General features: G+C 32.0%; 1 protein-coding gene across 11 annotated transcripts in view; it reads right to left on the bottom strand.

Moving 5' to 3' along the window:
- STAG1 (STAG1 cohesin complex component) overlaps window positions 1-14,643 on the bottom strand; it is a 393,663-nt gene that overhangs the window by 89,998 nt on the left and 289,022 nt on the right. For all 11 annotated transcript variants that reach the window (XM_072792608.1, XM_072792615.1, XM_072792616.1 and 8 more), the window contains 3 exons: window positions 14,196-14,303; window positions 11,003-11,117; window positions 3,835-3,952 (listed from right to left, as the gene is read on the bottom strand). In XM_072792608.1, coding sequence (XP_072648709.1) covers window positions 3,835-3,952; window positions 11,003-11,117; window positions 14,196-14,303 — 341 coding nt within the window. The remainder of the gene's footprint in view (window positions 1-3,834; window positions 3,953-11,002; window positions 11,118-14,195; window positions 14,304-14,643) is intronic.

Here is a 14,643-nt window from a genome sequence, read left to right as displayed (position 1 = left end):
CAAAAAACCTCGCCATTTGCAATAATGTGGATGGAACTAGAGAATATTATGTTAAGTGAAATAAGTCAATCAGAGAAAGACATTTATCATATGATGTCGCTCCCATGTGGAATTTAAGAAACAAAACAGATAATCATAGGGGAAAAGAGGAAAAAAATAAAACAAGAGGAAATCAGAGAGAGAGACAAACCGTAAAAGACTCTTAATCATAGGAACAAACTGAAGTTTTCTGGAGGGAAAGGGTGGGGGTACAGGGTGACTGGGTGATGGATATGAAGTAGGGCGCATGATGTAATGAGCACTGGGTATTACAGAAGACTGATGAATCACTGACCTCTATCAATATAATACATTGTATGTTAATTAGTTGCATCTAAATAAAATTTTTTAAAAAAGGAAAATCAAAACAAAACAAAACATTAGACTGGACCTGGCATTAGCATAAGAACAATCTTTAAATTAAATACCTTTAGTTTTTTGGAAAAAAAAAGTCCTTCCATGTCTTCCTATAACTTAGAACGAACTAAATAAATCTACTTACAAATTAAAATGTTCTACATTATCTGGGTTCTGCCTCTATTTCATCTGTGCCACTGGTTCACTGTATTCCAGCTATTGCAGCTCCTGGAACATAACAGTATCATTCATGCTTCATATCCTTTGCAGTCGCTATCTACCTAGATAGCTCTTTAGACACTTTCTACGCCTAGCTTCCTCATTCTTCAGATTCTTGGTGCTCATATGTGGCTTCCTCAGAGAATCTTCCTTTAAGGATTCAATCTAAAGACAGACCCTCTCCTTTCTTATCATTATCATCCATCCCACTTATTAATTCTTGAAATTATTCTGTTTACTTGGTTTTGATCTGCCTCCCAATGAGAAACAGTGAGCTGACCTTATTTAAGACTGAACCCTTAGTGTTTAGTGTGAACAGTCCGCATACAGAAGGTGATCAATACATATTTTTAAATCATAAATAAATTAACGATTCCTTGCTTTGAAGAATTCCACTTATCTGTATTTACTTTATATAGTACTGGATCACAGAAATGACCACAGAAAATTACCTACATTAAATTTTAGGGATTTTCTTTTTCATAGATGCAGAAGCAGAGACTCACATAAATTAAATGGCTTACTTATGGTTTTGTTGCCTGGTTACCTATTACCAAGGCCCTAATATTATACTAAAAATTTACTCAGTAATTTGATTTTGCTATAGCATACACACAATCACCACTACCACCACCACCAGCAAAACCCTGTCCCTTTAAAACACTGAGGCAGTTTTTACGTTGCTACTGGTTAATAAGTCTTTGACAAGGTGTTTCCCCCAGTTTTAGACCTGTTTCCAACTGCTAACTGAACTTTATCCACTGGAATATCTATCATTTTCCACCTACATAAAATATAACTTAATTTCTAATCAAGTCTCAAAAATAAGTCAGTTACTGGCAGCATTTTGTTATGATAAAATTCAGCAAAATAACAGCACAGAAAATTGCTTTAGATGCCTTTCCATGCCAGAGCTAACACGTGGCACAACATGCATATGAACAAATGTGTGAAAAAAGCTGAGTCACAATACAAATACAGTTCTGTACTTGTTATTCTTAATTTTCTCAGTCTTACTTCCCCAGGTTCAATCATATCCTAAAACTATGGTTCACTTAAGAACTTTTTCCCATTTTATTTTATTTTTTTTTCTTTTTCCCATTTTAGAACTCACTTTTCTAGCTAAGATCAAACCAACCAAACCAAATTAAACCAAACCAAATTAACTTCTTCACTGAAGTTAAACCCAATGCCAACTAAATTTGAATCATAACAAAATACCTAATAGTACATAGTTATATCAATAAGGTAAAACCCATGCAAAACACCTTGACAAGACAGACTTAGTAATTACTATTTACTAAGTAATACTAAATAAGTAATACTAAATAGTATTACTATTTACTGTCTGGTACATCTTATTTAAATGAGTAAAAAGTTAACAATACCAAAGCATAGCACTTTGGCTCTTCTACCCTTAATTTATATCCCTTGCCTCCATTCTCCTCCTTGGACATATCCTTTATACAGCATGGGATGACAAAAAAAAAAAAAAAAAAAAAAAAGGCATGGAATCATGACAACAAGCTCTAACTTGCTCTGATAATATGCTGATTCTATGGTGACAGTCAATGGTAAAAAAAATGAATGGAATGTACTACTAAACACTATGCCAGACACTTTGCTCAAGTGTTGAGTGGGCTGTTGTGATCAGAAGGAGAACTGATTTTATTAGAGAAAATATTAAGATTCATTAGAAATAGAATGCATAAAGTCAGTGAACCTAGCAGTGAATATGTGTAAGTAAAATAAGGAGAAAATGTAGAATGTGTGTTCATATTTCTGTGATCACAAAAGTAAAAGAGATTTGGAGTAATGTTGCGAGTTTGACCTAGTGAGCAGGAGGCCCCATCAATTTAGTAATAGAGCCATTTTCTTATCAAGGATATCCAGAGGGAAAAAACACATGCAAGTAAAGTAAAGTGGGGTCAAATATACTCTAATAATCTCAACCTTAAAAGAAAGTCTGGGAAATTTTAGGGAAGAATTTGTGTTACAGATTAAGAATGAGGTTATCAGGCAAATATTTTGAGTTTAAAGGAGGCAATTTGGGCCACTTTACTGGAGTATATTTGTGTATGACGCATACCTGTTGTTTCTGTCATTGAATTTGTCAAAGCCGGAGTAGATAATACCAATTAGCATCACTGCTTGGAAAGAACATTGGGGGATGATCCCTCTCCTATAGTGACCTGTTTGGTCCACTGCACTTGATGACTCATTTTTGTTCTTATATCCCAGAGGGTTGAATCACACAGAAAAATAGGTGAAACAGAAGAAGGAATCAACAGTATTTTACTTAATCTTTACAAAATCTAAGTAAGATATATAAGGAAAATAACCTTTATATTATAAAGAAAAGGAAGCTAAAGATCAGAAAAATGAGAATAGTATTCACAAAGAATAGAGAGTTAAAAGTCTGAACGTATTTCTTCTGATTCTTAAGTCCAGGTTTAGTTCACAAGTGTTGCTTACATCAAAGTATCATCTATATTACAGGTTTGTTGTATGGATTAAGTGAAATACAAGTTCTTCAAAGTACTACTATGTGTTAGTTTGAAAAACAAACCATTTAGGAAAAAGCATTTCTAGTTTTAAGAAACTAATTTTCAAAAAAAAAAGAAACTAATTTTCACATAAACTTTTAGAATTAGAATATAACTATTTTATTAAATATACATATCCATTTTGCTGCTCATGTTATTATGTAACATGTAATAAGATACATACTTCAGAAATTATCATATAACAATTATTTCTCCCAATTTCTTGAAGCTCAGTAAATAAATTTTTTAATTTTCTGGTTTTAATAATTAAGAAAATATAACAAAAGGGGATGGTTATGGTCTATTAAGTCCTTGAGTGTCAAAGGCTTTCCCAAGTTCACACATAAATATAACAACATTCTGGGTGCATATTATTTTTTACGTTAAGTACATCAGTATTTTGTGTCTCAAATCGGCATAAAGAAAACTTTTTTTGTCATTACATAACACATAGATTTTTAAGAATTTGTGCAGCTGGTAGCATTCCTCATCTAAAAAGATGTAATAGACTCTAAAGATATCCTTACTTATTTCAGGAAACAAACTATTCTCTTTGCAAAAAGACACACAGCATGTTTACATGTATTTAATGTTAAGGAGTGACCTATACAGAATGGTGTGTTTATGGGAACCCCAATCAATATGTAAAAAGCAACTTGTCAAAATACTATACCTTCCTCTCCTTGAACAGGTTCTTCTAAAAGCAACTCTGTCATACATTCCCAATCTTTCAATAGTTCTTGAGAGCTCTCCCACAAACTGTCCACCAAGTAGGCTGCATGTTCGTGTAACTAAAAATAACAAATCAATTATGATTAAAGAATATTTACTGAAGAAATTACTAATATGTCAATTTAATAAACCATTTTCCTTATAAATGAAATGGCTTGGTCACAACATTTACAAGAGCCACTTAGAAAAGAATAAATATATTTGTATGCCATTGTAAATAATGGGGATGTAATACATAAACTTGATAAATTTTTTTTTTTTTGCAGTAGCAATGTTAAGGATCTCCTAGTCCAATGACATCATTTATAGATGTGGAAAATGAGAATATAACTAGTTAACAAAATTCCCGAAATTACAAATTAGATCAAGGTCACTTTTCATTATTCTTGGTTTGTTTCTATAATTAGCTTTTTTAATTTTTTTAAAGGAAATCAATTCCTTTCTCCCAGAATTCCTTTGAAAATTTGGTACCAGTATTACTTACTTTACATCTCTGTCATCTTGGTCAAGGTCAAGATGTTAAGTTACTCTATTTCTTCTTTTTTGTATTCTCATTTCCATTTAACTCACTGTGTTCCCTATCTTACCCCATATCAACTTTTTGCTGCTCATTACTCTTGCCAATTTCTTTGGCTCATGTTCCTTATCAAACACTTCACACCAAACTCTCTAACACTTGTTAGTTATTACATCATGAAGAATATTATACAAAAAACTTTTCAGAGAAAGTAAATAGAGATGTTGGTACTGTTTTAGTTTCTGAATCAACTAAGTTCTCCACCTTTATATAAAAGTTCTTCTACCTTCGAGGCTTATGACATCTAGATAAACCAGTTTCTAGATTAGTGTTTTTCAAACTATACGTTTCAATCTATTCATTGGTTGTTAAAATAACAATGCATTGAGACCAACGTTTAAAAAAAAGTATATAGCACATAGAAAGTTAAGTACTATTTCATACAACTCTTATTTCAGTTACATGTGCTTATACTTGTGAGAGAAAACACTTTTTGCATCATGAATAGTGGCCCCAAATAAAAGTCTCCTTTCTAGATCTACTGGTTGTTTATCTACTGGCATATTTGATAAGTGAGTTGGTTTTCTTCTTCATTCCTGATTCTATCATTAATTCTTCTATGTGCATTTTGATGATATTTAAAGTTCTGCTTCATCTGCACTCCTAATTCTATGCTTCATTGCATTTTAAATCTTACATTCTAGCTCCTCAAATGTCTCAGGAAAACCACACATACAAGCATATGCACACATAGAGTTTTCCAGTGATTTTCTCCAGAGTAGAAAAGGTTATTAGCATCTCTGCTTAGAAAGAACACAAGCAAAGATTTATAGCAAGATACATTCAAACTTTCCAGATTTACATATCCTACGAAACTACTGTTCTCAGGTCATCAGTAACATCATTCCAACAATGATAGCTACAAGTGATGTACGACCTGGTTTCAAAAATGCAAATTAACAGCAGAAAACAGAAAAACAAATAGTTTCAAAGTTGTAGCTATTAAAACCTATGTTGGAATGGAGTTATTATTTAATGGGTATAGAGTTTCAGTTCAGGAAGGTTTTTAAAGTTCTTGAGTTGGATGGCATTGAAATTTGCATAGTTATGTGATTGTATTTAAGCCAATGAACTGTATACCTCAAAATAGTTAAAATAACTGATTTTGTCATGTCTATTTCACCACAATTAAATTAGCCCCTATGTCAAATGTTAAATAAACTAGCTTTTATGCCTATGTGTACATGTTAAGTATACCTATAAAACAGGTAGAAAAAGGTTCACAATTATATTTTTGGTGGATTAGACTTATACATATAAAATATCTCTTCTCTGTTTCTCTTAATATTTTTGGTTCTCAATTCTGGTTTATCTTACATGATACTGTCTCCTCAGCTTTCTATAAACATCTGTGATCCCTAACACATTTATTTATTTCTCTTCATTTAATTTTACATTCCACTCCTACATTTTAAGAATAATTTTTAGGCATTTGCAGTAAGCTTCACAGCCATATTATGTAGGTTTAGTTTTAAGTTTTTTCAGATTTATTTGTTTGCCAATGTTACTCATATTCCTTGTTTTCCTTTTATGGTATTTTTTTATTTTGCTAGGAAACATCAAGTAGTATTTTCTATAAAGGGTACATGGTGGTAAACATTTTAACTGAATGTCTTTTGTTTAGTTCCTCCTCTCTAAGCTCTCTTTACAGAACTCCTACTAGATAATAAAACTTATTAATCTGTACTTCCTTTTAGTTTCCTTCTCACACTTCTTTTGTACTATCTTTTGGAAAAATCCCTTGGTTTTTAATCTACAACCAATCTTTGGTTGTGTTCAGGCCATTTAATGATCTGCTTCACTCCTAAATTTTGGAAATCATGTTTCTAATTTCTATGAATGCCCTTCCTCTTTCATAATGGCTTCTTACATCTGGGGGAATAAAAAATTTTCACTGATGTTGGATTTTGTGCTTCAAGTTTTAGTGATTCTTGGTTGTTAGTTCATATAATGTTAATATTCTAGATTCAAGAATACTGGTAATGCTAATCCTGATTGCAAGGCCCTGGGTTCCTGGGCTATGCAGGGAAGTGGAAAGAGGGAAATCTATAATCAGGCAGGCTTTTCCTTTTAACATGTAGGTATTCATGTCTTTTGAATGCCTAAGTTCCCTGTACCTCCTGGTGGCCATAAATTATCTGGGGCATTCATCAACTCCTCTGCTCCTCAGACCAATGTCTACATCCTAAATATGTTTCCAAAGGGAAGAATAAACTCAGCTAAAGACAGCCACTTACTTACCTGTAGCTTAATCCTTTTAGCAGCCTGTGCTGCTCAGATATTTGGTTTACTTCAGATTTCTACCAGAAAAATCTGAAAAATGTTCCTGCTATTTTTTTTTTTTTTTTGCCTTGTATGGATGGTGCTATGGGTTAATTCTAATGGAATTAGAGTTAATCATTTACTTTACAACTTTGACAAATTATCCACAGTTCTCTTTCATTTTGACTTATTCCAGCCTAGGGTTTTTAGGTGAATGAGTTATTGGCACAATTCAAGGCTTTAAGTAGTATAATTTCATGATCATTGGCATTTTTAAAGATGACTTCTGTATGCCTTGAACCAAGGCATATTAAAAATCAGGCATGTTGTCATTTTTCCAGAAATTTTTTGTATGTGATAGCCAATGTTTTCAATGGAGATGCTAATTTCTTTGACAATTTCTTCATCTCTTTGATTAGTTAAGGTGGTAGCTTAGTAGACTCCATTATGTTAATACCAGTAACCAGTTTTTTCAAACTCAATGCTTATACCAGAAGGACATGATTATGTGTTGGTCCATTTTCTGATTATGAGTTTCAAATTCACCAGTATGAGCAACAACAATCAATATTAACAAGGTCAGTCAAGACATGAGCTTGACATAATGTTTATAATACAGTCTTTCTGTCTTGGGGCATATGTGATGACCACATAACTTGCTAGTCTCAAATCTCTACAAGAATATCATGTGAATCCATGTTTCAGAAAAAAAAAATTCTAACATGGCTAAAAAGAGTAAAAGGTAATAAGCATCTTTCAGAAACTTTATACCAATGACCTTCTATTGGTAGTGAAAGATAAAGCTATTGGAAGGAAGGCCCTGAAACATTCTCAATGGCTACAGAAAATCCTGGAATACCTGGAACACTAATAATGAAACAAAAATAAATTTTCTAAGAATAGTTTTTGGTATCATGATTTCATAAAAACAGCATGAAAATCAAGTATCTGCAAGCATTCTTCAGGAATTAGATCGAAAAAAAAAGGTAACCCAATAGATAGTCACTGTAAAATAGATAAAGTTACATTTAAATTTATTTACAAATTTCATATAAAGTTATATGTAACATTATATTTATATCTAGGTGGATTTTACTCTGCTGTATCTGAATGTAATTTATTTTATAGGGTCTCTCCTAAACTTGTATGTAAGGTAAATTAAGCTCATTTTCCTAGAGACTTTAATTACAATTTTCTGGGTACATTCTGATTCATCTTTAACTGGTTTCAAAGTTACTCGTAATATTTTACCTGTTTTTTCTACCTATTGACCTCTTCGTCAAGTAGTTAAATACACTAACAGACTTGACTGCATAATAGAACCTTACTTGATTTTTATGAAAAATTATTTATAATGCAAATAATCACCCTAAGATACTAAGCTTAAAATTCTAAATACTTCTATACTAGGTTTTATTCTCTGCTAAGACAGAGCCAGTTATTGGTGAATTTTGAAGAACATATGAAAGTAAAGGCGAAAAAAGTTATCATTCATATACTATCATTAATGAGCATTATGGGGAGATTTCCTGGATATGTTAATAATGTCTGTTAATCTTCCATCTTAAATGACTATTTTTTTTTTTAAATTTATTTATGATAGTCACAGAGAGAGAGAGGCAGAGACATAGGCAGAGGGAGAAGCAGGCTCCATGCACCGGGAGCCCGATGTGGGATTAGATCCCGGGTCTCCAGGATCGCGCCCTGGGCCAAAGGCAGGTGCTAAACCACTGCGCCACCCAGGGATCCCTTAAATGACTATTATAATTAACTCTATCACTTCATATGCCTAGAAGGAAGGTGATCATACTTCTTTATCATCAGCAATGTTTTGGGTTATGCTTATTGCTTTGGAATAATTATTAATAATATCTTTGTCACTCTGAAAAGCATCAGTTTATACAGTAAGTTCTATGGTCACATTAGATATAGGGAAATCTAGGCTCACCACATTCAAATACTATTTATCTTACCAATTGTCACACATTGAAACCACACAAGGCATTTTATCACTGAAATCAATGACTGCTATAAAGATTGTGATGGCTTTAAAATGTTATTTTGGCATAAAAAGGAAAGAAAATTAACTAGTTTAGATATATATCTTAATCTCCATTATTTTACCTATAATTCATATATAAAAGAGAGAAACTATATATCTTAATCTCCATTATTTTACCTGTAATTCATATATAAAAGAGAGAAACTACTCTATTGACTATAAACCTCTTTTGCTACAGTATTTCAGAATTCTATCACTAAAATGTTGTTCTTAACGTCCAGTAAAACAAAGAAAGAAAGATGGATAATCACTTCAGTTAATCCTAGTTAACTGACTGGTAATTTATCTATAAAGCTATACTTATTCTACATTATGACTTCTAAAGTTTCTTGCAATTCAACTTTTTTTTTATGAGTCTATTTACTAAACTATTACTAACATGTGCTATAATAAAGAGGAATTCAGAGTAGGACACAAACAGAATCCCACCATAAGAATATGGCTTTAACAAGCATTCAGCTCTAGGTGTACACTAGTTTTACAGGATAAGAAAAGAGATTTTAACCAAAAATGCTTATTGTGAAATGCTGGTGACTATAAAGAGCAATATTACTATGAATTAACTAAAACCTTTTAAACATGACTTGTAATTGCTTCTGCAGCTGACAAGAATGCTATAGAGGGGAACTGGGAAATATATTTTAATATTCTTGTAACACTTTAGTAGATAGCAGCAAACACAAGAATATAGTAATATCACCTGCAAACAGAGTGGCAATACACATTACAAATTACTGCTTTAATTAAAAGATGAAACTGTGTAAAACTAAGTCCTTATGCCTTTTAATATACCAAAAAGAAAAGTCCTCGGGCTTTCAGAGACCCAAAAAGTTTTCTTTCAATGAACAATTTCAATTAGTTTAGATCGCCATATTCCTTAAACTTTTCAACAATCTAAATATTATTTGAATGTCTCATCTCTATCAATTTTTGAAAGTATTGTTGCTATTAAAGTAAAATTTTCATACAGGATTTGACTTTGCATAATACTTTTAATCCTGGTTCCTTTAAAATCTAAGGGGCTAAAGATAGAAGTTGAAATGGTCTATCACAGTATATTTACTGAGTATTTAGTGTTTTATCTTAAACCTCACAAGCATTTTGAATTTTATTCCATAATAATCCATACTTACTTTTTAAGAAAATAATGTTTTAAACCCTTACAACATAAAGTATGGTCGGTCCCTGGGCCAGGGCAGACATAAATACATAAATACACATCTAAGAGCATTTAAAATGCAGCCTCTCTGACCACATCCCAGAAGTACTGAATTAAAATTTGCATGTTATTTAACAAGATCCTCATGTAATCGATACATATTTAAAAATACTATTACTAAACACATCCTCTACTCAAATGCAACTCCCCAGACAGTTTTGTTCCTGACTTTATTCGTTTTGTTCTTTTCAATTTGCTTAAAAAATAAAGGTGACTCTTTTGCCCTGCTTCGTCCAAACTTCACTTATTCTACTGACACAGCTCCTAATTCTCTGATCTCAATTTTCATATAAGCTGCCTGTTTGTCTATTTCTCATACCTCTAGCACTTTCAAATTTGAGCAGTCAGAATTTTGAAGTTTCTTACCTTCTTGGACATTCTAGCACAAACTAAAAATATTTTTCTGGGTAAAATTAAGGGTCCGAGATCTCTAGATTTTTTCTGGGCAAACCAAAGTTCACTTGTACAAGCAGATTCTGATAGATACTATATTATGAATGTTAACTGAAAAATTATTTAAGTGATAACTAACACCAAGATGTCATATGGAAATATTACTAATGGAGATTGTACATCTATTAATTAAACATTTAAATTCATATTTTATTTCTCCTTAAGAAATGTAATTTTCAAACAAGTCAGAACTAATGGTTTTAACTGCTTGACAAATTTTACAAGCTCTTTATGTAATTTAAAAGTTATCAACAAAAATTCAAGAAAAATAAAAAGCAACAATTATGTAGTATTATGATATTCTAAGTTTAAAAATTGCTAGCCTATATTCAGTGTTGAACTACACCTGCATATATACTCCCATAAAAGGCAGAATACAGATTCTATAATCAGATAGACATGCAGTCAGTTTTGTGAGAAACAGGCTTATTTTCATAGGATTTAAAAATAATCAATTACAATGAATTAAATGACACTTTTATTTAAAATGTAATCTAACACAAAAAAATAAAATAAGGACTTATGTTAAAATTTACCTCACTTTCAAGAAAGAAAAGAACCAGCATCCTAATAAGGTTCCCATTTGGACTATTCCTTCCTCTCCTCTTTGCTAATGCTTCTTCTGCTTGTGGGTCATGTCTGCTAAACAGCCTACAAATTAAGTAAAACAAGAGCATTATGAATTGGCATGGATATCAATTTTAGTCTTTTCCTTCATTGTACAAATTATTTTAGTGTTTAAAAAAACAGTATCAGATATCAGCTTACTGATTTATTTCAAACCATGTGACTGATGCTTTTATAGGTTAAAAAATTATTGGATCTAAAAAATTTTGCATAATTCAATCATATACACAGTGTAAAAGGAGGCTTTTTGACTAATCAATGTTTAAGTATTTACAAAGAATATAAACTATTTTCATCCTATGTGATAAACATTAGAATATATATAATTTTAAAGAGTTCTATTTTCTCTTAAATATTCAGAATGAATTAAAGAATTTAACTATATGTTCTATCAACAATTATAAAAATTCATTCTTTTAATGATTACTTCTAACATTTTCAGCTTATTACCTAAAATCAGTACTCACTAATCAGTACAGAATAAAATGACATAAACACTATATTATTAAAAATATCACTTAATGATAAAACTTCTAAATTATGATGAAGACATGATTCAGAAATTTTAACTTGCTAAGATTTATTCTAAAATATTTTAAGGAATGCTCTAGGTGCTTTATTTCCAGGTATTGCTCTGGGAAAATGGGATGTAACAGTGGACAAAGACAAAATCCCTATTCTCACTGAGCTCTCACTCTAACAGAAATAAATAGTAGATAAATATATACTATCTTGAGTGTTATAAGGAAAAACAAGTAGGAATAGGAATATAGTGTGTGTTGGTTTAGATATGGAAATTACAGTAAGCCTTTCAGATGAGAGGCTAAATAAATGAATAAAGAATAATTTCATATGACATAAAAATAAGCTGATCTCAAGCAGAAAATGAATACAGAAAAGTGGAGTATTTTGGGGGTAGGGGAAATTATATGGCAAGAGGAGAAGATGAGAACATTACTTTGAAGCTACATCAGTATAGCTACTGGACTGGTTTAGGAGAAAATTCTGTTTACTTAGATAGCTTTCAGAGGAAGGAACAAATGGAAAAAAATAAGTGTCCTTTATAACTGAAATGTACAAAACTGGATAATCATACTTACTATATATAAATGTAAGGTACTTAGGAATCAGCCTAAGTTTTCTAAAACTAAACTGTAGATTTTTGATGACTATTAAAATACTCATTTCAGATATATTTTACTATTTTACAGACGTGTGATTGAGCTTGTGTACAGCATATAAATTATACTACAAAGCAGACAACATCTGTATGTGCACCCTTGCATGTTTTTCTTTTAAACTTAATCACAGAACTCCTGAAGCTATTCCAAAACTTACTTGTTAAGATTTTAAAACATGACAATATTAAATGATAGGGGAATGCTCAAAGACATAATTAGGCTTCAAAAGTTCTCAAACTGTGAATCTCCTGGGCAAGGGCATTAAAACAAGCTTATGGAGTGAACCTTCCATTTGAATAGAAATTTATTTCATTTTCACAAAGAAATAAAGGCGTATATTTGTGGATTTTTATGTAAAACATTCCAATTTTAAACTTGCTGAGCAAGTATCTCAAACTTAGAAAAATACAATGTAGATAAAATAAGATATATCCAAGGGTCTTTCTGACCTGACCCCAGTGCTGCCAGTTTATGGCCCCCATTCTATACAAAATCACTCTATGTAATCTTTTTCATTGAAACTATAAAAGTAATAAATTCTAAAAACACAAAGCTTTTTGAAAAGTTAAGTAAAAAACAGAGACTAACTAGAATATAACAGTCCTGGAAAAGGAAAAGACTACAATACACCCTTGATATTTGTGACAGTCAACAACTCCAGATAAATATGGAAACAACACTATTCTATTAGCCACAGATGTCAGAATCAGTGGAAAAGTCAATATATTACTTTAAGAGTCATGCCTGAAAAGTTTGACTTTCTCCCTTACTTTCATTACTAGCATGCACTCACTAGTAATAAAGGTAGCCAGCTTCCTTTATTTTTTAAAATATTTTATTTATTTATTCATGAGAGACAGAGGCAGAGACATAGGCAGAGAGAGAGATGCAAGCTCCCTATGGGGAGCCTGATTTGGGACTCGATCCCAGGACCCCAGGATCACGCCCTGAGCCAAAGGCAGACACTCAACTACTGAGCCACCCAGGTGCCCCAGTCAACTTTCTTTTTAAAGAGATTTTTCACACAGAATCAACATTTCCTACATTGAAAGGTACCACACCAAGTAGAGAACAGTTTGTTGCTGCAGCATGGAGATGCAGATGCTGAATGGAGGGCCAGGCCATTATTAAAGTTAATCACCCATGTACAACCATTATGCTCAATGCATGATTTATGTCTGTGCTGAATAATAATCACAAATTACTACATGTAGTAGACTTCTAGATTCACCTGCCTACAATTAAAGTCACTAAGTTAAATCTATCAACAAAAAAAAAGTAAATCCCCCCAGATGTTTAAACTTTAAGAATGAATTAATTTAATAATAAATTATAGATCATACAAAAGATCAACATCAAAACGTATTTAATAGAATATTTAATTATATTCATAAACTCTCATTAACTCTATGCTTTGTCAAAAAAAAAGAGATGAGGTTTTGCTTTTTAATTAAACTGCAACAGTATATATAGCTTTCAGAATCACTATAGATTACTGCCTAAAACAATCCTCACTCCCCATAAAAAAACCATGAAAAGTTGGGAGGCATTTTGAAGGCGATTTTAGATTACTAATATTGAGAAGTTAATATGAGAACTAAGAATTTTAAAAAGGAAAAAAAATGGTGAAATGAAATACATTATCTGTGGAAACATCTATAAACTTCATGTACTTCCCCAATCTCCACTCACATCCTAGTTGAGAACCATCCTTTTAGATTTCAGGAAAAAGGAGTATGTCATAAAGGACATCGTTCTCAGGGATTTAATTTATGATGTGCACATAGACTAAAAGGATATTACAGCCCCCCAAATTTGAAGTGGCCACTTCTAACACTATTCTTACTATTACTCTCTTCTTCTAACTCTAAAACAACAACAAAACCAAAGTAGAACCTGGTTTCAAAGATAATTAACTCACTTTTTGTGAAGGAATTCTCCAGCTGCCACAGCAACAGGGCGATGTGCTGAGTACACCAAGTGGTAAACATTTTCACAGTCTTCATTGGAAAGAGCTTCTTCACTTCCACTGAAAAATTCACAAAGCAACATCTGAGCCAAAATAAATGTTTACTTTCAGTTCTATCTTTATTTACATTTTATAAAGTTCATTATAAAAGCTCAAGGCATATTGATTTTATTTTCATCTCTATTCAATCTTACTTTAGAAGTAACTTTCTCCAATTATAAAAGATTAATTATTATTTTTTTAATTTTTATTTGTTTATGATAGTCACACACACAGAGAGAGAGAGAGGCAGAGACATAGTCAGAGGGAGAAGCAGGCCCCATGCACCGGGAGCCCGACGTGGGATTCGATCCCGGGTTTCCAGGATCGCACCCTGGGCCAAAGGCAGGCGCCAAACTGC

This window comes from Canis lupus, chromosome 22 (genome assembly GCF_048164855.1).
Source record: "Canis lupus baileyi chromosome 22, mCanLup2.hap1, whole genome shotgun sequence".
In the NCBI taxonomy this organism is placed as follows: Eukaryota; Metazoa; Chordata; class Mammalia; order Carnivora; family Canidae; genus Canis; species Canis lupus.
This window is presented reverse-complemented; position numbering and strand designations above follow the sequence as displayed.